The 23,818-nt window shown below is 44.3% G+C and overlaps 3 protein-coding genes and 1 long non-coding RNA gene across 7 annotated transcripts; 3 read left to right on the top strand and 1 right to left on the bottom strand.

Moving 5' to 3' along the window:
• The first annotated feature begins 263 nt into the window (after positions 1-263).
• On the top strand, positions 264-6,518 carry LOC136190872 (uncharacterized). Its single transcript, XM_065979158.1, has 21 exons — positions 264-504; positions 555-1,799; positions 1,852-1,889; positions 1,937-1,975; positions 2,036-2,116; positions 2,243-2,341; positions 2,396-2,494; positions 2,540-2,638; positions 2,688-2,786; positions 2,842-2,931; positions 2,989-3,081; positions 3,143-3,271; positions 3,327-3,392; positions 3,447-4,028; positions 4,112-4,327; positions 4,388-4,519; positions 4,579-5,655; positions 5,708-5,771; positions 5,827-5,886; positions 6,016-6,276; positions 6,332-6,518. Exons 2-21 carry the CDS (start codon positions 1,652-1,654, stop codon positions 6,358-6,360), a joined length of 3,501 nt encoding a protein of 1,166 aa, XP_065835230.1. The 5' UTR covers positions 264-504; positions 555-1,651; the 3' UTR covers positions 6,361-6,518.
• Positions 6,519-7,996: 1,478 nt separating this feature from the next.
• Positions 7,997-9,234, bottom strand: LOC136190904 (uncharacterized). 2 transcript variants are annotated; one of them, XR_010670661.1, is made up of 3 exons: positions 9,004-9,234; positions 8,774-8,947; positions 7,997-8,614 (listed from the first exon to the last, which is right to left on the bottom strand). It is a non-coding gene; the product is annotated as an uncharacterized lncRNA (long non-coding RNA). The 2 variants fall into 2 exon arrangements; XR_010670660.1 differs by having other exon boundaries at positions 7,997-8,947.
• Positions 9,235-13,333: 4,099 nt separating this feature from the next.
• Positions 13,334-15,693, top strand: LOC136190884 (uncharacterized). The gene is made up of 6 exons (XM_065979179.1): positions 13,334-13,586; positions 13,675-14,276; positions 14,331-14,386; positions 14,435-14,542; positions 14,592-14,926; positions 14,982-15,693. Exons 1-6 carry the CDS (start codon positions 13,422-13,424, stop codon positions 15,468-15,470), a joined length of 1,755 nt encoding a protein of 584 aa, XP_065835251.1. The 5' UTR covers positions 13,334-13,421; the 3' UTR covers positions 15,471-15,693.
• A 705-nt stretch (positions 15,694-16,398) lies between these two features.
• On the top strand, positions 16,399-22,431 carry LOC136190870 (low-density lipoprotein receptor-related protein 2-like). 3 transcript variants are annotated; one of them, XR_010670639.1, is made up of 9 exons: positions 16,399-16,495; positions 16,873-20,529; positions 20,836-21,090; positions 21,146-21,214; positions 21,271-21,515; positions 21,569-21,669; positions 21,731-21,895; positions 21,954-22,090; positions 22,162-22,431. XR_010670639.1 is itself a non-coding variant. In XM_065979154.1 (3 exons), exons 1-3 carry the CDS (start codon positions 16,480-16,482, stop codon positions 20,652-20,654), a joined length of 3,735 nt encoding a protein of 1,244 aa, XP_065835226.1. In that variant the 5' UTR covers positions 16,399-16,479; the 3' UTR covers positions 20,655-20,829. The 3 variants fall into 3 exon arrangements, 2 of the variants coding, with proteins under 2 accessions (XP_065835226.1, XP_065835227.1); XM_065979154.1 differs by lacking the exons at positions 20,836-21,090; positions 21,146-21,214; positions 21,271-21,515; ... (2 more) ...; positions 21,954-22,090; positions 22,162-22,431 and adding an exon at positions 20,593-20,829; XM_065979155.1 differs by lacking the exons at positions 16,399-16,495; positions 20,836-21,090; positions 21,146-21,214; ... (3 more) ...; positions 21,954-22,090; positions 22,162-22,431 and adding an exon at positions 20,593-20,667 and having other exon boundaries at positions 18,335-20,529.
• The last annotated feature ends 1,387 nt before the right edge of the window (positions 22,432-23,818 follow it).

Below are 23,818 nucleotides of genomic sequence, written 5' to 3'. Positions count from 1 at the left end.
GTGTCTCGGTCTTTCCTTTCGTCCTAGGATGAACACGAGCCGATCGAACGAGTCTTTCTTGCTGGAAGAGAGCACCGACATCGATCTGCGCATTCGCTGCCTAAACGCGACACTCCGCTTCGATTCCGCCACCCTCAGTGCATACAGTAGATGCACTAGTGTATGGTGCAAGCGTATGAGCTGAGAAAATACGCCATTTGACCAATGATGAAGCCGATCAACACGAAGCATGCATTTCGTTTGCATCTTATCCGGGACGTCGCCAACGCCACCCTCCGCTCACCCATTTTCAGCTTGTCTCAGTCGTCTAGCCACCTTGGCGAGCGTTCGAAACGCGTTTTTTTGAACGTCTTCGATTAGACGATTTTGGGGGACTAACTTTCGCGTACCTTTAGCAACCTACGCCGCGGATTTAGTCTTGAGTTCCGAACGTTGTAACTATAGCCTAACTGGTCGAAGGAAGAAATAATTCAAAGCCTACTCCTTCTCTTCGCACGCTCGTTGGTTAGATCTCTCGAGCCGGATTTAGTAATACTGTACGCATTCTTTCATAGATCCAATATGAGTGACCCGAAGTGGAAAGAACGCCTCATTCCCGAAATGCACCGAGCAGTCTCTGCTCTTTCCAGCATCATCAACGAAGATCTGATGGATATGCTTTTGGCGAAAAAATGCCTCACTTATGCTACATATGTGGAAATGATAGAAAACCTTGGTCGCGCTGAACTTGATCAGAGCAAAAATGCTCGCAGATTGCTCATGAAACTAGAAAGGTGTCCTCCTCCCTCGTTCAAAGACTTCTGCTCCGTGATTGAAAAATTTGACGGAGGTGATAAACTTTTTGAGATTCTGAGCCCTTCAGTTAACAGTCGTGTTTCGGTGCATGACTCGGCTCGCCGAAGCGGCTCGAAGTCGGAAGTTTCTACTTCTCAACAATTTGCACGGCAGCAACAATTTATTTCCGCTAGCAAGATTCCTAGACGGAAGGTATCATCAATCGGTCAAGTTAGTTTGGCATCGCCAATGCAAACTTCTGGGAGTTCAGTGAGCGTAGTTCGTCCACAGTCATCTCTTCCTAATGACGGATGTGATGAAAGAACTCTAGACGCTTCTCTTCGAATGATCTTCGTTCATGTTGACGAAACCTTGAAAGAAGTGTTTGAGAACTATCGGAACAGTGTCAAGGGCTTGCTACAGTCGATTTGCGGCGTACCAGGGAAAGAAATTGAAGTTAGTTTTCTTTTTATTGAGGGTATGCCGTTTAGCATACCTTCAAGACAGAAGAAGAGAGTCGAAGAAGGTAGGCCTGACGTTGAAATTTCGAAGAAGTGCGAACTACAAATCTATTTACCCACAACCAACAAGAAACGTTTTCTGGCACAAAAAAAAGCGTCTGCTTGGAGCAATTCCCAGTCTCTTAGGCTATGAAAACATTGAAATTCTCTCCGGAAGCGTCTCTGTGTTTCTTACCCTTAGAGGTATTGATTTTGTACAATTTTTTTCTGATCTCCACGATCCTCGCGTTTTACTGTCTTTCATTCAACTTGATTCCCACGCTGCAGTTCAGTTTGGCAACCTCCAACCAGTGAAGATCGCTCGTCTTTTCAGACAGTCGTCATTATTGCTACCAGTGGCTGAGGCTCTTCGTACTATGGTTCACATTGGCAAAGACACGTCGAAACAGTACTCAGGAACTTTCTGTCAAAGCCGTTTTTTGTCAGCATTTGCTTCTCTTGATTTTGCTGATGAAAGTCTGAAGTCTGAGCTACGTATGAAAAAGATAAAAGCGATTTTAGAAGGTGAGGGTTTAAAACTAGAAGTGTACAATGAAGTCACAGCGGCTTTCTTTAGAGACGGAGAAGGCGCTGAAAGGTTCTTCTGTTTTTGCAGTAAGTTCAATCTCTTTTTTACCAAAGAAAGAACTTTCGATTTTTAGAACATACAATTCGTAAAGAAAGAAAGTCTTCGTAAATTGGTAGTTATTATTTATTGATGATTATACCTATTTCACGTTGATATATGCCGTCACGCTCAGACTGGGGCGGCTCTGACAGCTAAACGGAACGTTGACGCGGTGCAACATATGCTTTCTTCTACTTTTCCGATGATTGAGAAGGTATACGTAATATGTACTCTGAATCAGTAGCAGCTAGCTCTGTTGATATAAGAATCCTTAGTTGTAGGGTCATTTGACGGTTATCTTCAGAGCTCTATTTCTTATGAAGTGTGCGTTGCATTTTAGAACAGACGCTCTGCGCTGGAAGCAGCATTCAGAATTGGCAATGCTGAATACGTCAAAACGCTAATTGATACTGGAGTGGATGTCCGTAAGGCGAGAGGGGTATGTGGCACTGAACGCATTCTTCGTGACAAAATAAAAACTTTGTGATTTTAGAACGGACGCTTTGCGCTGGAAGAAGCGTGTCGCAGTAGTCGTTTAAAAGTTGCTGAGGTGCTAGTTCGCGCCGGAGCGAACGTTGATGAGGAAGACGAGGTCGTGCTCCAGTATTAGCTTAACCGTCTTTAAATTGGAATTTAGTTTGGGAGATTTCCACTGTTAGCAGCATGTGAAAAAGGCAACACTGAAGTTACAAGGCTACTTATTGATTCTGGGGCAGCTGTTAATAAAACAAACAAAGTAGCAATCATCTCGATTCTTTTCATGAAGGTCACGTTGCAAATTTTAGAGTGGGCAGTTTGCTTTGGAGGCAGCGTGTAATAGTGGTGACAATGCAACAGCCGAATTTCTGATTGACGCCGGAGCGGATGTCAATCTTTCAGGAAAGGTTTGATTATTTTTTAGACTTCATATGCGGATCAATCGATCTTCTTTGCTTCAAGTCTCTACTACTTCAAGCGTGTTCGTCAGGATATACCGACATGGTTAAATTACTTCTGAGAAAAGGTTGCAATCCTAATGTGCGCAACCCGGTATGTCTCAATCTCCGCGAAGCAGACGTTAGTACGGTTACTTTCACGTCATTTTAGGAGGGGAAGAACGCATTGTATTGCGCTTGCTTTCACCGTCATTATTCGATCGGTGCACTGCTCTTAGCTTCTGTTGCAAATCTCGATTCCTTTGTAAGACTTCCAGTGTTGAGATAGCAATATAATGTTAATTAATATACCTTATGCTTTATAGTGTGACGAGTCAGTTGTGCAAATCATTAAACAGCAGCATGCTTCAGTAAGCGAAATTTCCAGCGACGCTGTTTTTATCGTGAAATCGATCCTCTCTCGATCGCCTGTACTCGCCGCAGTCCGCGATGAAGTAAGTACGCATGCACTGTGCTCTAAAATGAAAACTTGCCAACATTTCGTGTTAGGACGGACGTCTTCCCCACGAATTTCCCTTTCCATTAGAACTTAAGAACGTTTTCTTCGGTTTTTGGGTACGTCGTTTACTCTCACAACTTTGTTTCCATGGTGACGTCATTTCGATTAAGGCTCAATACCGATACAGAGAGCTTCACGCAAAAGGAATAAAAGATCAGGACGAAGTGAAGGTTTGTCTAGTTGGCGAATCTGGAGCTGGAAAAACAACTCTTATCAATTCCGTGATGAATCGCGGGGAAAAGGGCGGAGGTGTTCAGTCCATCGCTGACATCTTCACTGCCGATACGACGTTTGCGGGCAAGCTTCTACTTTTCGATAGTGCCTGCCTACAATTCTTTTACAAAATGCTCGGGCCTTGGTTTTCAGCATCTTCGACGATCTTCATTCTCGTTGTCGATTTGACGCGAGGCGAAGAGGAACTGAGGAGATCGAGCCACTATTGGGTGTCATTCTTAAAACGCAGCATTTTTCCTTCGGAAAAAGCCCACCTTGTAGTAATAGGCAGCAAGCTAGATCGGGTTGGGTATAGTTTTGGCGCAGCCGTGTTGAACAGTCTCGTTTCGTATCTTCAGGCCACGTTTGGTTACTGGTTTTATGTCAGCTATCATCATTTAGACTGTCGCAAAACGCAGAATATCGAATTTGAACGATTTAAGCAAACTCTTCGTCGATTAAAGCTCTTCGCTCTTAAAGTAAACAGCTTCACGCTTGGTCTTATTACGCTGCATGTCCTCTGCTACATTGGATTTCAAACTAAAGCTTTGTTTCTTTTTAGACTGCGAAAGGTGTTCCAGCAATTATCGAAGAAGTCAGAAAGACGTTTTTGCCGATCGTGCGAAATCCGAGTTCTGCCAGAAGTTCACCGACAAACATCCTAGGCTTTTTCTATCGTTTTTTGTCAGCGTCATCCAGCTACAGTCTTACTTCAAATTTGCGTCAAAACGTCATTTCTGCCTTGAAGAGCCACCGTTTAGTTCCTAATAGCGACAAGGCGAGTTATACATGTTACCTACTCTGCCTGAGAGCGGACGATTAATTCGTTGCTTTATAGTTTGACGAATCCTCTTGCATCCGGTTCATTGACGCTACCGTTTTTAAAAGACTTATGGTTGAAAGTGTCTGCGCTGGTCTTTCAGAGCAGGATCAAAATCTTCTGGTCGAGGTTTTGCAAGAGATAGGAGAAGTGAGTACGAATCTCTTGCAATTACGGCAAATATACATGCAGTGTGTGTACTTTTCTAGATTCTTGTTGTAGACAGCACAATCGTTTTAAATCTTCCGTGGCTTTTTGGCAATGTCATCAGTCCACTGCTGTCTTCTCAAGCTTATCTTGATCGTCCTGTCGCTGGCGCAATAAGTAGAGAAATAATCGTGAGAGTGCTTGAGACCTTCAACCAGCGAAAGTTCGAAAATGCCGACGATATAATCTCTCTTCTTTGTCGTTCCCAAATATGCTACATGTCTTTGATTCCCAACCAGACGTACCTGTTTCCAGCGCTATTTGAAGAACATCGCTCGCCTCGCGTGTGGCGAGAAAATCGTGATATGACTGTCTACGTCGGACGTCGCTTAATGAGCGAGAACGTGACCGATATAATTCCTCCAGGAACTATGCCTCACATTCAGATCAGCGCACAAGCTGCTCCATGTTTCCATCCGTCAGAACCCATCTTTTGGCAAAGTGGTCTAATTATTGAGCGAACAATTGGCCGTTATTCCCCTGAAGGAATGATTGTACTACAAGATCGCGAAAGAGCGATCGATTTCATCGTCCGCGGTCCCGAGCATTCCGAAGGGCAATGCAAGAAGCATCTGTCCGATTTAATGGACGTAGGAACGAGAGTTCTTCAATCTAAAAGTCCCGGAACCGTGCTAAGTCTTTTTTATATCAGCTGCGATGAACTGAAGCAGCTCAAAGACTTTCCTCACGCACACAAATCACGGGCTGTCGAAGAAGCTATCGAGAGTTCGAAGTATTCGAGCGCAACAGTGAGCGAAAGAGGAATAAAGGACTCTTTGAAAGACCTTCTTGCCCTTCCCGAAAATCATTTCTATTTTCTTCCATACGAGGCTCGTTACGCCGTTTGCGAGTGCCTCGACAAGGATCCCGATGGGAGATCGGCATTAGCTAAGCGTTTGCCTGGCTTTACAGCAGTTGATAGATATCAGTGCAGAACGGCTGATCAATTGATTACTCTTTGGAGTGAAAATCTCGACGCTACGACGAGCAGTTTTGCTGACTCCGCTCGGGAGTTAAGCTTGCTGTATTTGCTGGTGATTCTCAATGACTGTGGCTGTCTCAAACTTTCTGAAGAAGAAGTAAATAGGTGAACAATCTGGGCATGCGAATATCGTATTTCTTTTTTTGCAGGAAAAAGCCGCTAGGAATGATTTGGCTTTTCTTGAGGCTAATTCTCCGTCTGCCATCGCTGCAAGTAAGCAATATTAATACCTGCAAATGCAAACGTTTTCTCTATTTGGAGTTTGCAGGGCGACTCGGCCGGCTTTTTTCAGACGCGTTTGACGCCTTGTCGACAGATTTCACATCGCGTGAGCCATATATTGCGTCCTATAATTAGATACGCTATGGGGTTATGCAGCTAGGCTGTAGCGGTATAGCTGTGCTTTGTCCTTTGTTGCACGACAAATCTATGAAAACTGGCGTATTTTTCTTCGTAGAATTTGACGTGCCAGTTACTCAAGAAGAAAGAATCACGGCTTCGAAACTAGTTCTGACTGTGTGGCGCGACATAGGAGCAATGCTAGGTTTTGAGAGTCACGAGTTGAACTCGTTTCAAAAGGAGCGACACGATCGTGACGGCGCACAGGCGATGCTAGACACATGGGCACATACTCGTGGCAAAAGCGCCACTCGAAGAAACCTCATCGAAGTGCTGATACAAAATGGATACGCAACGCAAGTTTCCGAAATTTTTCCTGGTAAAAGCAACTCGAATGTATTTGCAGAAAATCCCCTAATTACCTATGGTCTCAGGTGCAGAGAAGCTACTCAAGTATTTTTAGGAGGACCTCGTCTTATTTACAGTATATTATTTCGACCTTTACTCATTAGTTTTGTTTTAGTCGCCCTTTAGGTTCACTACTCACTTTCTACTGCGCGTACAATTTCTCTTTTTGTATTCTTTTATTGACCTGTACTAATCGACATATTTCTATCCCTAGTCACGTGATTTTTGCAAAGACGTCTTGTTTTCCCGTCTCCTACATCAGCGAACTAACCGAAAGCGTGTCGAAACGACTTCCTTGTTGGGATGGTTGCTCGATCCGGTTTGTTCTAAAGTGCGCTATCTACTAGCATCGCCAGACCCTGCGCCAGACTAGTGAGACTAGAACAGAGCGACGACGTCAAATGGAAGCTTCAGGTCCTCAGCAAGGAAGCACCCAGCAACCGGACCTAGACGCGTAAGGTCAATTCAAAGCTAGGGCCGCACAAAAGCGAAAAAAGCTCGCTCATGCAGCTGGCGTCCTGCGCCAGTAATTCTACTGCTATGACGGGCGCGTCTGAAGCCCAAGAGGCAGCATTCTAGCAAAGATACTCCCCATGCACGCTAGTCCATAAGCCTTAGGAGTCTAGTCTATATATAAATATATACTTCGCACCGCCTTACTGGCGGTTCTAGGGCCACCAAAGGTGCAGAAACAAGATAAACTGAGTGTCGCGCGGCGCATATATGCATCCCCTCTTCTCTCCCTGTCTCACCATTTCTCTCTGGTTAGACTGTACAGGCAATACTCAGCTAGCTTATTTTAGTTACCGTCATTAGTTTAGTGTTTTGTAGGTCTAGGCTATAGGACCTGGGCTTTGTTGTTCGGGGAGATGCCTGGTTCAATGCTATTTGTTATATACTTTTGTTTCTCCTAGTTTTGTTCTGTGTAGTGTATCCGTCGAGACTGACAGCAGTCACAGCACCGCGCGCGCGTCACTACGCTGTCGGTCCAATTGATTTGTCTATCTTCGTCTTTGTCTTCAGCATGATTCTGCTTTAGTGGAGGTTGAAAGATGGGGAGTATTCGCCGAAAGCGGAAATTTGTGAAAATCATGTAAGTGAGATTCCACTAAAATTTGGATTCGATTGGTAATCATGTTTACGGCCTATAAAATCCTCAGGAACTTCTATACCTAAGTTAAATTTAAGCAAGATTTGAGGAATTTTTTCATACCTATTTTTAGGAATAAGGAAGCAGAAGAAAGAAAAAGGACAGCGACTCCACGTCATAGAATGGCCTAATGTTTACTGCGTCATGCTCCAGGGGTTCAAACTGCCTGCTCTTACAAAGGCAAGTAGCATTAATCCTAGCCTTTCCCTTCGCTATAGCCTATTCATCCTTGTCTCCTTTTGCATATTTGGTAGATATTGGGAATCTGTGTCTTATCTGGAAAGCCTCTTGTAAGATATTGCGTCTGGCAGTCGTGGAAGAAATACAAAGGCAGAGAAGATGGCTTTGTAACACTTTTTATCTGACAGTTTTTTATAACTAGCCCTCTGTAGTAGTAGTTGTCGCCGTCGTTGTTGTAGCGTAGCAATGTGAAAGGGTCCTGAGCATGACCCTTGTGCATTTAGATTTGAAACTGCTCCGGGACCTTCCCTGAAAGGTCTCGTCTGCGCGAGGAATTAAGGCGCGTCGCACGCAGAAGAACTGATATCGACAAAGCCACAATTTTATTAAATATAAACCCGGAAGTAAACCGGAAATACAAAAAAATTGCGCAGAGGTCTTCCTGTCGTTGCTGTCCACCTGCACGGGCCGCAAGGACCCGTACAGGCTTCAGTTGGGTGGGGGTCAACCTCACTACTCCCCCGTCGGAGTTGGAGCCTGTTTAGTCTCCCGGCTCGGACGCCTGGGACCGGCAGCGCTCGGATGTGAGTGCTGCCGGCCTGGTTCCAGGGGGACCGCTATTGTGACCCACCGCGTCTTGCCCAAGTGGGGTGGCAGTTTATCACTCGTGCCACTGGAGTAGGGGTTGGGCTCCCCTGCGTTCGAGCCACTTTTTACCTCTCTGGCTCAAGAGTTGGGCCAGTTTTTATTTAGTCACCTCGGGGCCCGGAGGTGAACGACCACATCGGAAAGCTTGTCGAATGTGCCCGCGTTTGAGCCATGTAGTGACGTCCGTGGTCTTCTGTAGTTCACACATTCTTCTTCACTTCGTCCCCAATCGTCCTCCAATTTAATTATTTAACGCACAGCCGTTTCGATTAAAGCAGCCAGGAAAAGATGCATGAAAACAGCCGTTGTCTTAGTCCTTCTAACACGTTTTCTGCAACACGAAACTCTTGTCATAATAACACTTACAATAACTCCATTCTTAGAGAACACCAGTCCGAAGATAAATCGGTCTGAGGATAAATCGGTCCCTGATACCCCATGAGACAGGGACATATTTATCCTCGGACTGGACCAGTGAGTCTGTCCTTACCGTGCTCCAAGTCTACTTTTCTCGTGACGAATTTCATAGTGAACTTAGTTCTTCTGCTCGACTTGATGCTCTGATCGGTGAACAGACGCCAGCGAAATAATCGACTGCTCATAGTTTCGTCGAACTGATTCGAGAGCTTCTCTGCTTCAGTTGCACGAGCCAGAGCCACCTAGACTAAGAGAGAATGTTTTCAGCGGTCGGCTAGATTTTCTAGATTTCATCAGGCTTACTGGCGTTTCTTGCTGAATTCACTTTGAGGCTGCCAAAATAGATCCAATAGTCGCCTCCGCTGGTAGTCTAGAGCGCGATTCGAGGTCGGAAACAAAAGAAAAGAGACCTGGTAATTCCGTTTTCGATTTTCGTGGCGCTGGAACCCGACAGGACGCTAAACTCACCAAGATTATTCCAAATGCTTTACATTTAGAGTGTCAGACAAGTTGGACAAGTTGAAAAGACGTGCTAAGCGAAGAAAAAAGACAAGTGAGACCGAGCATGCGTAAACAGTTCGTAAACAGAATCTCACGAACATGAATGGTATCCGTGCGCCGTTTCTAAGCAGAAACTCCAGACTTTCGGCTTGCCTCGCAAATGGCGACAGACACACCACAGAAAGGTGTGTTCTGTGTCTAAGTGCTACAAAAGGCACGAAACTGTATTCCAAAATCCAGCGAGAGACAAGACAAGGAGTAATTGAAGAATTGACGAGAATAAACGAGGATTTGGAGCTCGTAAGGGAAAACACTCGCCATATCGAAACTGAAACTGAAAAATGCATGACTAAAAGGGAGGGGCATGCGCATGCACGAGGATCTGACGCCTTTGTCATTAGTCATTAGCCTCGTTTCCTCCTCTCTGTCTATACTGCGATGCTGCCAGCTGTTGACAGAAGTCGGCTCAACTTCAAAAGTATTCGAAGCCACACGAACCTGATTTGCCTCAGATTGGGGTTGACAGTTTTGATTATACTCACCACTACGCCCGTCTACGTCTACTACTTCGTCTCCGTCTCGCTAACTTCTTCGGTAAGTACAATGTACTTCGCTTGAAGGTCGTCGCGCGCTTTCACGCATGCATGCAGTATATAGAAACAAAAGCAACTAAAGATGCATGCTTTACTTTATAAAGTTAACAGTCTCCTTTCGATCGGAAGCCTCTATGTCCTGTAAATCGGAATCGATTCAAGTAGTTTCCATACCGATGCTAAATCAATCAGTGTGCCGTTCGGTATTTCCCCATTGGAGTGTGAACAAATTACGAAACGAACGACAATAGCGTAAGGAACGTTTCCGTGTCGGGCTGCGGGAACTTTTCAAAAGCAGATGAAGATTTGAATGCACTATTGCGCTCGGTTCCGCCTTCAGTTAATTAATACATGACATACAGTAACGAAGGTCGGCTGATGCAATTTCCATGCAACGAATGTGGGGCCAAGTACACGTACCGATTGGCCTCGGATTTAGCCTAGTTGTTCTTATACATACTCATCGTCACTCCCGTTGAAGTTTGCACTAATAGCTTCGTCGGGGTATGCTGTACTTCGCGAGAAAGTCGCGAAACTGAAAATCCACGAGAAAGCATGCCGTGCCTCAATGAAAACGTGAAACTAAAACTGAGAAAGCATGCATGTTGTTCTTTCTCGGTTCTTAGCCCGACCGTGCCCTCAGGTAGCTCTCCAATAGACTTTCTCGCCTCTAAAGTAGTTTATAGCTGGCAATTACCGGTACAGTCAAAGTCATGCAGAAAGTAAAATACTCTCTTCTATTTAGTTATTGATTTCGTTTGTGCTGGTGTTGAAACTTGAATAAAAGTATTTCCTAGCGCTCTTCCTGCAACGTTCTCGGCCACTATTTATATAGCTGATTCCTCGTTACGTAGGAGTTGCTATAATACGTTTAAAACAAGCAGACGAACGTGCCAGCCCTCATTTAGATCGCTTCCTCCTCTCTGTCTAAACGGTTCGCGCGATGCTGCAAAGACCTACTGAGAGACATCGCAAAGGTCGGTTGAATTTCAAACGAATGTGGCGCCACCTGAAACTGATTGGTCTCGGATTTGGTCTGATTACTTCGCTAATCCTCGCCGCTACGCCCGTCTACGTTTATTACTTCGTGCCGATAACTTCGTCGGTAAGAACTCTACTATATATTTTGCACGAACGTCGTCGCAATTTTACTTGAAAGCGAAAGCATGCCGTGTTTTAACCCGCTCGGGTTGCATGCTTTCGATAGGAAACTTCTAAGTCAACATCCTGTCAAGTCGTCTCCGAAATATTATTAAACCGATCTGTCTGCCGTTCGGTGTTTCATCATTGGAGTGCAAGCAAAATTAGCCCAAGAAATGTCTCGGTATCGGGCTGCGGGAACTTTTCAAAAGCAGACGAAGATTTGAATACACTCGTGAGCTTAGCTGCTGCGTATTTACCTCGATCAAAGGATAGAATTCAATCGCTTCTTTGCAATTACGCTTTCACAAATTGCAGCAACAAGTCATTAAACGACAAAAACATCTGCTTGGAATTTTCGAAATTCCATAACAAGATTCGTCGTTTGATACCGTTGCTTGAGAACGCCATATCCTGTCTAACGATTCCCAGGTGCGCAGATAACTCGATCAGACCGAACGACTCGAGTATCTCAAATAAAACAACTTGTCAAAGGCCTCTAATACCTACAAAAAGCAAATATGCTAGAGAGCGTGGTTTGTACTGCTCTCCTCTGTGCGATCAGGAAAACCAAAAAGGCGTAAAATCCTATTACATTGTAATGTACATTTCTGTGCCAATTCACGTGATATGTCTCGCAATTTTGTTCATTACTTGGGCAAGAGCAAAGGGCTTGTATGTTATAACTGCTGCGTATTATTTAATTGCCAATTCCCTTTCTACTACTTTTTAGGCTGAGCTATCAATCTGTAACCGGTATATTTCTAACTGCCTCGTTAACGGTACTTGGTAAGTGCACACAAATACTCTGCCGAGCTAATGAAGCCTTTCTACAGACATTGCCGTGATCATTCCACTGCTATTGGGACAAAAGCGGTGTTACTGTAAATACGAGAGTATGATTGACTCATGGATTCACCCGACTACAATTTGCCATGCTCAAGGTAGTATAATGTGCTTCCAAAAAAAGTTCTCAGACACTTACTAAATTTAGGAATACTTGGTCAATTTGGTTATCTGTCGTCGATATTCTGGTGGGCCAGTTCTGTCTCTAACACAGTTTTGACAGCCTGGAAGCCTGGACGGTTTGCCCGTGAGAGTCACAAGAGATTCTTTCTCGTTCAGCTGACCCTATCGCTAATTCTCCCTGGAGGACAAGTCGCTTTTGCTCTCATACACGGTGTGAAGTACGTGAGAATAACGCCCTACACAATCCTTTGTGGCCCTGAGTCCGCCTTCTGGGACTTCTACCTCTTTGGGCTGCCAGCTGACATAACAATATTTTGTGGCACACTTATGTCCATATTTGTCTTGGTGAAACTGCATCAGGTAAGAGAACACGTCTTCTAATGATACGTATTGCTATGTGAGTTTTCTACGAAGGCAAAAGAATTCAGTCTTCGTGGTATACCCGCTGGGAAACGATACGAAACTATTGAAGCCTACGCTTTGGTTCAGAAGCGGTTTCTTCCGTTGTCCGTTCTTCTTCCCTTGAGTTTCGCCTCAAGTATGACGACAACTATTATTTATGCCAAGATATCATATAGCCAATATTCCAAGTGCCTGAATGCATCTAATCAAAGAACAATGGATCGCTGTACGTATGAGCAAACACTAGACCCTGGTTGGATTGCTGCACTAATCAATTGGATCCTTGCTGATCTATGTGCGCTGGCCTTGGTGGCTTACTGCCTTATTCCAAAGTCAGCAAGAGCCTTCTGGTCACAGGCATTGAAAAAATGTAATAAGGGAATACCAACAAGGCGACGTTACGATGACGATGATACGATTGAACGTCCAAGCGACGTTAGCCGTTTATTTCCGTCTTCTACGTCTTCCCAAGGACTGTATTCCCTGACTGAAAATTCTTAGAAACACCTAATCACCAATGAACTAGACTTACAAGTCTTTTTCCGTCTTCAACATCTTCAAAACGACTTTGTACTATGGCCAAAAACTCTTAGCGCCCTTAGGCGCCTTTAGATTGCTTAGAAGCGTTGAAATGTGATGAACACCAAGCTGAATTCTTTGCATGTGATCTCTAATAGATTTTACTCACTCACTCAAATTTTTTTGTTTAGTATCGGTTTCAGTATGTCGCGTTTTATAGATTATTTAGTGCCAGCTTTGTCTATTATTTCACTAGTCTCATCTAACTCAAATAAACTTTACTCGTCGACTGAACTCCGAGCTATAGGATTACTTCCTTAGGAGCGTTAGGAAGATGAGTTCTTGAGGTGTTTGCTGTTATATGCTCCCGTTTTCGTTTAGTATTGGCGATGAACGGTTAGTAACAAATATAAATAACGTTTCTAGACAGAACTTCATTTGATCGCTTAGAACCAGTAGCTTTGGGAAACCGGGCAGATTCTCGAGGAGCCGGGATGAGAGACGCCTGACCTCAGCTAATACGTTTATAAGAAGCCGACGCGAGCACGCCAGTAATCATTTAGCCTCGCTTCCTCCTCTCTGTCTAAACGGTTTGCGATGCTGCAAACAACTAGTGAGAGACGTCGCAAAGGTCGACGGTTGAGTTTCAAACAAATGTGGAGCCACCTGATACAGATTGGTCTTGGATTCAGCCTGATTGTTTTGCTTATCCTCACCGCTACGCCCGTCTACGTTTATTACTTCCTACCGACCACCTCTTCGGTAAGAACTGCATGATTCGCGCGAACGCCGTCGCGTTTTTACTGAAAAGCGATGTTTTATCGCTGAACCCTCGGGTCGCTTTCGATAGGAAACCTCTAAGTCAACGTCCTGTCAAGTCGTCCCCACAATTTCATTAAACCGATCTGTCTGCCGTTCGGTGTTTCCCCATTGGAGTGCGAACGAAAATAGCCAAAGGAATGTCTCGGTATCGGGCTGCGGGAACTTTTCAAAAGCGGAGAAAGATTTGAAGAGCTTAGCTGTGTATCTACTTTCATTATCGGATGGAATTAAACTTCAATCGCTTCTTTGCCATTACGCTTTCAACGATTGCGGCAGCAATCCCTCAAATGACCAGAACATCTGCGTGGAATTGTCTAAATTCCAAAACGAGATTCGTCGGTTGATGCCGTTTCTACAGAACGTCATATCCTGTCTAACGATTCCCACGTGTGCACATAATTTGATCAGTCCTAACGACTCGAGGATCTCAAATAAAACAACCTGTCCAAGGCCTCTAATACCCACACGTAGCAAATATGCTCGAGAGCGTGGCTTGTACTGCTCTCCTCCGTGCGATCAGTCGCATCAAAATGGCGTTAAATCGTATTACATTGCAATGTACGTCTCTGTGCCACTTCACGTCATTAGTCTTACGATTTTGTTCATTACGTGGGCTGGAGCAAAAGGCTTGTGCGTAAAAATTCATACGTTTTAATTTCCTATTCCATATCTACTACTGTATAGGCCGAGCTATCAATCTGCAACCGGTTTATTTTTAACTGCCTCGTTAACGGTATTTGGTAAGTGCACACATAATACTCTGTCAAGCTAATGAAGCTTCCTTGTAGACATTGCCGTGATCCTTCCACTGCTATTGGGAGAAAATCGGAGTTACTGTAAATACGAGAGTATGTTTGACTCTTGGATTTACCCGACTACAATTTGCCATGCCCAAGGTAGAGCATAATGTGCTCTCAAAAGTTCTCACGCTTTTACTAAATTTAGGAGTACTTTCTCAATTTGGTTATCTCTCGCTGATATTCTGGTGGGCCAGTTCTGTCTCTAACACGGTTTTGACAGTCTGGAAACCTGGACGGTTTAGCCGTAAGAGTCACAAGAGATTCTTTCTTGTTCAGCTAACCCTATCGCTAATTATCCCTGGAGGACTGGTCACTTTTGCTCTCTTACACGGTCTGAAGTACGGGAGAATAACGCCCTACACGATCTCTTGTGGCCCTGAGTCGGCTTTCTGGGAATTTTACCTCTTTGCGCTTCCAGCTGACATAACAGTTTGTTGTGGCACGCTTATGTCTATTTTTGTCATGGTAAAACTGCATCAGGTAAGACACTGCGTCTTCTAATGATACATATTGCTATGTGAGTTCTTCTACAAAGGCAAAAAGACTCAGTCTTCGTGGGATATCCGCTGGGAAACGTTACGAAATTATTGAAGCCTACGCTTTGGTTCAGAAGCGTTTTCTTCCATTGTCTGTTCTTCTCCCCTTGAGTTTCGCTTCAAGTATGGCGACAACTATTATTTATGCCGAGAAATCGTCTAGAAAGTATTTCAAGTGCCTGAATGCCTCTATTCAAAGAACATCGGATCGTTGTATATCCGAGGAAGAACTAGACCCTGGTTGGATTGCTTTTCTAATCAATTGGATCCTTACTGATCTATGTGTGCTGGCCTTGGTGGCTTACTGCCTCATTCCAAAGTCAGCAAGAACCTTCTGGTCACAGATATGGAGAAAATGTAATAAGGGAATACCAACAAGGCGACGTTACGATGACGATGATACGATAGAACGTCCAAGCGAAGTTAGTCGTCTATTTCCGTCTTCTACTTCTTCCCAAGGACTGTATTCCGTGACTGAAAATTCTTAGAGACACCTAATCACCTATGAACTAGACTTCCATAAGGTTTTCGATTAGCGTGACGCATGCTGAGTTCAAGGCTGTGGTATTGGGGGGCCCCTTTCGGTAGTGGGGTAGTAGACGAGTTTTCTTTGCTAGAATGTGGCTTTTGGAGCTTCAGAAGCGCCCATCGTAGCAGTAGAATTACTGGCGAGGAATGACAGCTATAGGACCTCAACAATCTTTCTGAATTTCGTGCTACTCTTTGAACTTGCCTTACGCATCTGTCGAGTAGACTGTAGACTACTACTTCCTTGCCCTTGTGTAAAGCCAGCTGGTCAAATGATCGTCTCTTCGTTCGGCCACAAGGCGCTAGCGCACTTTAGAAAGTGGCGAGCCTTGAGTTCGCTGATCTTGTTGTGCGCCAAGAAAGTTCGAGGCGGCGTATTTCTGACTGGATCGATAAATTTTCCATGACTGCGACGCTAAAACGCCAAAAGTCTGATCCATATGACAGCCACAACAACTCCAATCGCGATCCTTCGGAACAGATTTTTTTTAAAACGCGCAATACTCTTCTCGGTGATGAGTCTGACAAATTTCACTGTCCCAGACTCTCAGTACTGTACCATGCATCTGTAAAGATAACGCTATTGTTTTACTTCGTGTTACTGTAGAAGGGATTTTGGGCATCTCTAATATATAGTACGCTGACTTGAGCTGAAGCAGGAAACCTTACCTGAAATAGCATGTCACTGCTAAGGTATCGAAGCTTAATTAATTAATTAATTAGGGACGTTTTGGAACTGCAACAGTGTAGTCTATCTACCGCTATTAATAAATAATACGAATACACTTTACGGAAGAGTCATTTGTGCTAGGTACTATATATAGACTTAATGTAATTAATTGGGTGTAGCACAGTGAGTGAGCAGGTCATCAGCACATTGCGCGCGTTTGTGTGCGTGATATAAGCCATTCGTCTCTTCTCGTTCGCTGTATCGCTGACGTTGCGTTTCCTTGCACTGCGTAACGGGCCATGAAGTACGCAGCCGGTACGTAATCAGAGCAGGGCACGCGGCGCTTTCGGATCGAAGGCGTACGCAGTGCCTACCACTACGAGACAATGATCACTTGAACCCCCCCCCCCCCGTCTCACGCTCAGAATCGTACAGGGGAAGGCGATTCTTACCGAGCCTACCTAGGTGCTTATGCTAATGCACTCTCGTGCACTTGACCGAAATATATACATGCATATTATATCGATGCCAACTGAAGGAGGTTTTCCGTACATTGCCCTATGGAAGAGATGTCTTTAGTTTGTAACGTTGGTGGGGATTTCGGTTCTTGTACGTACGTGCGAAGTAATACTTCTGCATGTTGCATGGGAAATAAAGGACGTCTCTACATTATGCGCTTACGTTATGTTTAGTTTTGGCACTTTTGGTCATCACTCTTCACCTCCCGTTGATTAAAAGCTGCGACAACAATACATTTGGATGCAACAACGGACGGTGCATTTCTTCAGATTTGTACTGCGACGGTAGCAACGACTGTGGCGATTCATCAGACGAACGAAACTGTTCTAGCCACTGCCGCCAAGATCCGACAACGTTTTGGTGCGAAGGGAACGATCGTTGCATTAAACAGAGATTTCGCTGCGACGGATTTAACGACTGCGGCGATTCATCAGATGAACGAAACTGTTCCAGCCAATGCCGCCAAGATCCGAAACTGCTTTGGTGCAGCAAGAACGACACTTGTGTTAATCAAAAATTCCTCTGTAACGACGACAACGACTGTGGCGATTTATCAGATGAACTATGCTGCGATGAGAAGAACACTACACTCAAGGTTTGGCATTGCGAGGATAGAAGTTGCATTCATCAAAACTACCGCTGTGATGGTGAAAATGACTGCGCCGATTTGTCAGATGAACGAAACTGTGATAGATACCGCTGCAGCCAAAATACGAAACAGTTTTGGTGCGAAAAGACAAATCTTTGCATTGATCAAAAGAATGTTTGTGACGGTAACGACGACTGTGGCGATAGGTCAGATGAACGAAACTGTTATAGCCGCTGCCGAGAAGATCCGTCACGGTTTTGGTGTATTAAGAACAGCAGTTGTATTCTTAGAAACTTCCTCTGTAACGATCACAACGACTGTGGCGATTTCTCAGATGAACTACTATGCTGTGACGCGAACATTACAAGTCCGGTTTGGAAGTGCGACGACGGAAGTTGCATTCATCAAAACTACCGCTGTGATGGTGACAATGACTGTGGCGATTCGTCAGATGAACGAAGCTGTTTTAGACACCGCTGCCGCCAAGATCCGTCACTGTTTTGGTGCACAAATAGCAATCGTTGCATTCCTAAACGCTATCGCTGTGACTTTGACGACGACTGTGGTGATTTCTCAGATGAACGTAACTGTTCTAGCTACTGTAGCCATGATCCGTCACTATTTGGGTGCACAAACATCAAACGTTGCGTCCCTCAAAGCTATCGCTGTGATGGTGACAATGATTGTGGCGATTACTCAGATGAACGTAACTGTTCTAGCTACTGCCGCCAAGATCCGTCACGGTTTTGGTGCACAAATAGCAATCGTTGCGTTCCTCAACGCTTTCGCTGTGATGGTGACAATGATTGTGGTGATTACTCAGATGAACAAAATTGCTCTAGCTGCAATAATCGGAATCTGTTTTTGTGCAACAATAATGAAAGTTGTATTAGGTCACACAAACGCTGTGACGGTCGCAACGACTGTGGTGATTTCTCAGATGAACGTAACTGTTCTAGCTACTGCCGCCAAGATCTGTCACGGTTTTGGTGCACAAATAGCAATCGTTGCATTACGTCTAACGCCCGCTGTAACGGTCGCAACGACTGCGGGGATTTCTCGGATGAACGAAACTGTTCTAGCTACTGCCGCCTAGAGCGTACCTGGTTTTGGTGCAAAAATAACAATCGCTGCATCCCTCAAAGCTATCGCTGTGACGACGACAATGACTGTGGAGATTCTTCAGATGAACTATGTTGTAAAGGGAGAGATAGTCAGTTCGCGGTTTGGAAGTGCGACGACGGAAGTTGTATTCATCAAAACTACCGCTGTGACGGCGACAATGACTGTGGCGATTATTCAGATGAACGAAACTGCCCTAGCTATTGCCGCCAGGACTCGTCACGGTTTTGGTGCAACAAGAACAGCTATTGTATTCCTGAAAACTTTAGCTGTAACGGTTTCAACGACTGTGGAGATTTTTCAGATGAACTATGCTGTGAAAGGAGGACTACCAATCGGTACGCGGTCTGGCTGTGCGGCGATGGAAGTTGTATTCATGAAACCTACCGCTGTGACGGTGACAATGACTGTGGCGATTATTCAGATGAACAAAATTGTTTTAACGACTGCCGCAAAAATTCCGCACGGTTTTGGTGCAAAAATAACAACCGTTGTATTCGCAAAACCTTGCGCTGTAACGGTGACAACGACTGTGGAGATTGGTCAGATGAACTATGCTGTGATGAGAACACTACAAGCCAAGTTTGGCATTGCGACGACGGAAGTTGTATTCATCAAAAGTACCGTTGTAACGGTGACAACGACTGTGGCGATTATTCGGATGAACGAAACTGCTCTAGCTATTGCCGCCAGAATCCTCTACTGTTTTGGTGCCAGAAGAAAGGCTCTTGCATTCCTCATAACTTCAGCTGTAACGATTTCAACGACTGTGGAGATTTTTCAGATGAGCTCTGCTGTGACAAGAACAGTACAAGCCAGGTTTGGCAGTGCGACGACGAAAGCTGTATTCATCAAAAGTACCGCTGTGACGGTGAAAACGACTGTAGCGATTATTCAGATGAACGAAATTGTTCTATCTACTGCCGCCAAGATCCGTCACGGTTTTGGTGCAACAAGAACGGCTCTTGTATTCCTGAAAACTTTAGTTGTAACGGTGACAACGACTGTGGAGATTGGTCAGATGAACTATGCTGTGATGAGAACAGTAACGGTACAAGCCAGGTTTGGCAATGTGACGACAAAAGCTGTATTCATCAAAAGTACCGCTGTGACGGTGACAACGACTGTGGCGATTGTTCAGATGAACGAAATTGTTCTAGCTACTGCCGCCAAGATCCGTCACGTTTTTGGTGCAAAAATGACGACCGATGTATTCGTCAAAACTTCCGCTGTGACGGTGACAACGACTGTGGAGATTTTTCAGATGAACTATGCTGTAATGAGACAACTAGCAACCAGTTCGCGGTTTGGCATTGCGACGATGGAAGTTGTATTAAACGAGACTACCGCTGCGACGGTGAAAACGACTGTGGCGATTTATCAGATGAACAGAACTGTTCTAGCTACTGCCGCCAAGATCAGTCACGGTTTTGGTGCAACAAGAACGACTCTTGCATTCCTCGTAACTCCAGCTGTAACGGTTTCAACGACTGTGGAGATTTATCAGATGAACTATGCTGTGATGAGAACACCACAAGCGAGGTTTGGCATTGCGCCGACGGAAGTTGTATTCATCAAAACTACCGCTGTGACGGTGACAATGACTGTGGCGATTATTCAGATGAACGAAACTGCTCTAGCTATTGCCGCCAGGATTCGTCACGGTTTTGGTGCAACAAGAACGGCTCTTGTATTCCTCATAACTTCAGCTGTAACGGTTTCAACGACTGTGGCGATTTTTCAGATGAACTATGCTGTGACGGGAGAACTAAAACCAAGTTCGAGGTTTGGCATTGCAACAATAATAAAAGTTGTATTAGGAAAGACTACCGCTGCGACGGTGACAACGACTGTAACGACTTATCAGATGAACAAAACTGTTCTAGCTATTGCCGCCAAGAGCCGTCACGGTTTTGGTGCAAAAAAAACCGCCGTTGTATCTATGAAAACAGCCGCTGTGACGGTTACAACGACTGTAGCGATGAATCTGACGAATTATGCTGTCCTAAGAAAACTAGCAGCCAGGATTGGTATTGCGACGACGGAACTTGTATTAATCAAAACTACCGCTGTGACGGTGAAAACGACTGCAAAGACTCTTCGGACGAAAATAACTGCGGTAGGAAAGTACTAGTAATAGGAATCATACCGTGGCTTTGTGATAGCAAGGGAACGTCTCTAGTAGTGTCGTTCTCCTTGCGATCAGGCTGGCAAACAACCGTTTTCGGAATTGGCTCAAAATGATAATGGAGCAGAGACAAAGAAAGGGTGTAAAAATGTTGTTAGGCGGTGCTCTGCTGCAACAGTATAAGCCCTTATCTAACAAATCAGTAGCACAACGTAATAAGAATTGGAAGTATAGGCGCATGAAAATGTCCACCCCTTTCTTCTGAAAATAGGAGATACTCTACTGATTTCATTTTAGGAATTGCAAAAATTGTCGTTCCATCAACTCTCTTTGCGGTGATGGTTTTCATACTTACTCCTCCAATTGTAATTTGGTGCAAAAAACGCTTCGCCTGCACCTTCCAACGTCGTACGAAAGAAGAACAAACACCGATCACTGACATTGAAATGCGAACCAGTACGACCAGCGTTTGGGATTCTGAAATCGTTGCGGAAATAGGTGACTTGGGCGTTTGTCCTACACGTCTAACGGTAGAGAAGGACATTGGAGAAGGTCAATCGACTGAATGATCCGTTGAGAGATTCGCATGTACAGCATCTGTTTGTAGGCAATTTCGGAAGAGTCTACAAGTGTCTGTTAAACGGAAGTACTGTTGCCGCAAAATCAGCTAAATCAGGTCATAAATTCAATCAAATACTATTCGTGCATAAAAAATGCAATTGTACAATATAGGAGTGAATATGCGTGACTTCATATTGGAAGCCCTTAGAATGAAATGCCTTAGTCATCCAAATGTTATGACATTGATTGGCATTTGCTGGTCGCCCAATCCTGAGCAGGAGCAATACTACAGACCTATGATACTGCTTCCCTATATGGCTTTACAAGACTTGAGAACATATTTGCGAAAGCAACAATCAGTTTATGTTCTCAGTACTCCAGCTGAGAATGACGGAGACGAGACAATTCCCCGTGACGTAATGTTTTCCATATTATATTTTCCATATTATATTTCTCAGATCATTTTTAGCTTTTCAGACTTATTCAGTTTGGATATCAAATTGCAAAAGGAATGGAATATTTGTCAGGGAAAATGATACTACATCGAGATTTGGCAGCGCGGAATTGCATGTATTGATCAACGTTTTCAATCGTTCTACTTTTATATAATTCACCAAGTGAATGGTTTTAGGGTAGACTGGGATCTCGCTATCAAAATATCCGATTTTGGGTTAGCCAGAGCATTGGAAGAAGACGAGGACTATTACCGGATTACATCAGGCAAAGTTGGACTACCGATTCGCTGGGCTGCTCTAGAAGTCTAACAGTAGGAATATTTACAACAAAAAGTGACGTAGTGAGTCAGTTAGAGAGCAAACTAGACCAAGTGTAATAATGCCGTCTCTTATCCGCAGTGGTCGTATGGCATTACATTGTGGGAAGTGATGACAATGGGAATGACTCCTTATCCTGGTGTTGGCGTCGCTAACCTTGTTCCGCTCCTTCACGAGGGAATGCGCCTCAGCCAACCTAAGCATTGTCCTGATCGAATGTACAGTACTGTACATTACTAACGATTATTGATATCCCGCCGTCTCATCAAATATATGTTGTTTAATGTAGGTTCAAGATAATGGCTGACTGTTGGTTTGAAAACCCAGAAGAACGTCCCTCGTTTCAGGTGTTGGTCAACAAAGTCAGTGAGCTCATTGTGGCAAACAAAGCAGCAGAATACACAAGTTTTTAGCAGCCTACAGTGACAACTTCCTTAGCTATTAGTCTAGGCATTACAGTCAAACTAAGGATATCTGTTCTCGTTCAGTTATGGTCTTGTTTGTGTTGGTATCATTTTCATAGACTTTCTAGAAATCTGGAATAAACGTATTTAGGATAGACTTGCACTATATCCCAGCACTCTTCCTGTGACGTGTTTAGAAACTATTTTTATAGCTGATTGTTTGTCACCCAAGAGGTGCCAGCTGCAGTGAAAACGGATGCACACATTATTGCGTGCTGCATTCCTACTACAATCGTAGCCCGAATTATTTCTTCGCGTTCCTCGTTCGCGATTCACCGCGATGAAAGATCTCTCAAGAAAAAAAGGTACGAGTTTTACAGGTTCAAAGTAATAGTGATCACAGCTAGCTATCGCCGAATATCTGCAGAACAATCCCATTTCTTAGGTCTGGTTTGGATTGTTCTATTTCTATACGTAAGCAAGTTGACGTGGAGTCAGTCACTCGATCCTGTCGAGCCTACTACAGAGCGTCCAAAGCAACGGAGAGGAACCAAAATTTTAATAGGAAGCGGAATTGCTATTGGTTTCCTGGTCCTTCTTAGTCTTTGGCTGGCTTGTCGGGAATGGAAAAGACGACGACAAAGTCTAATCCCCATCTGTCCCGCTCCAGTGAATCTGATTGAGATTCAAACAGAACGGACCCGAGATCCCCTTGGGACCTCGCCGGATGAGTACGACATCCCTCCTAGATACAGTCAAGTCGCCACTTGGAGCAGCAACGAACGACAAGATGAGCAGCAAGACACGATGCATCAATGGATTATATGACTAATTTTTCGGAATTGTGACAAATCGTTTCGTACTGTACTATAGTATGCATACTCTCTTTTGGCTTTTCCCTTTGCTTTGTCTATTGATTTCACTTGCCACCAAAGCCTTACATGTATAGCTATTTATTCAATTATTTGACTTTGACGTAAAAGAAGTGATGGTGGTTTTCACAACGCTTGTGTGCGTTGCGCTTTACGCCGCCCAGGAAAGGCGGATTTGAGAAATCGAGCCATCAGCCTTCTGGGTTTTCTACATCTCTGCGCTGGCAGATGACACTTTTGCGGAACATTTACATCCATTTTTGTCATGGTAAAACTGTATCTGGTAATATGAGTTCTTCTGGTAATATGAGTTCTTCTACAAAGGAAAGAGGATTCAGCTATTTGATATCCCCTGGAAAACGATTCGAAGCTTTTGAAGCCTACACTTTGGTTCAGAAGCGGTTTTCACCCGTTGCCTGTTCTTCACTTGAGATCTTCTCAAGTGTTAGAGGAGAACTATTATTAAGATATTAATTAAATAGAAAATATTCCAAGTGTCTAAACGCTTCATAATGGTGCTTATGAGGAAGCACTAGACCCTGGTTGGATTATCATGTGGATACATGCTGATTTATGTGCGCTGGCCTTGGTGGCTCATGACCTTATTCCAAAGTCAGAAAGAGCGTCATGAACTTTGTCACAGATATGGAAAAGGGACAACCAACACGAT

Source organism: Oscarella lobularis, chromosome 9, assembly GCF_947507565.1.
Source record: "Oscarella lobularis chromosome 9, ooOscLobu1.1, whole genome shotgun sequence".
NCBI lineage: Eukaryota > Metazoa > Porifera > Homoscleromorpha > Homosclerophorida > Oscarellidae > Oscarella > Oscarella lobularis.
This window is presented reverse-complemented; position numbering and strand designations above follow the sequence as displayed.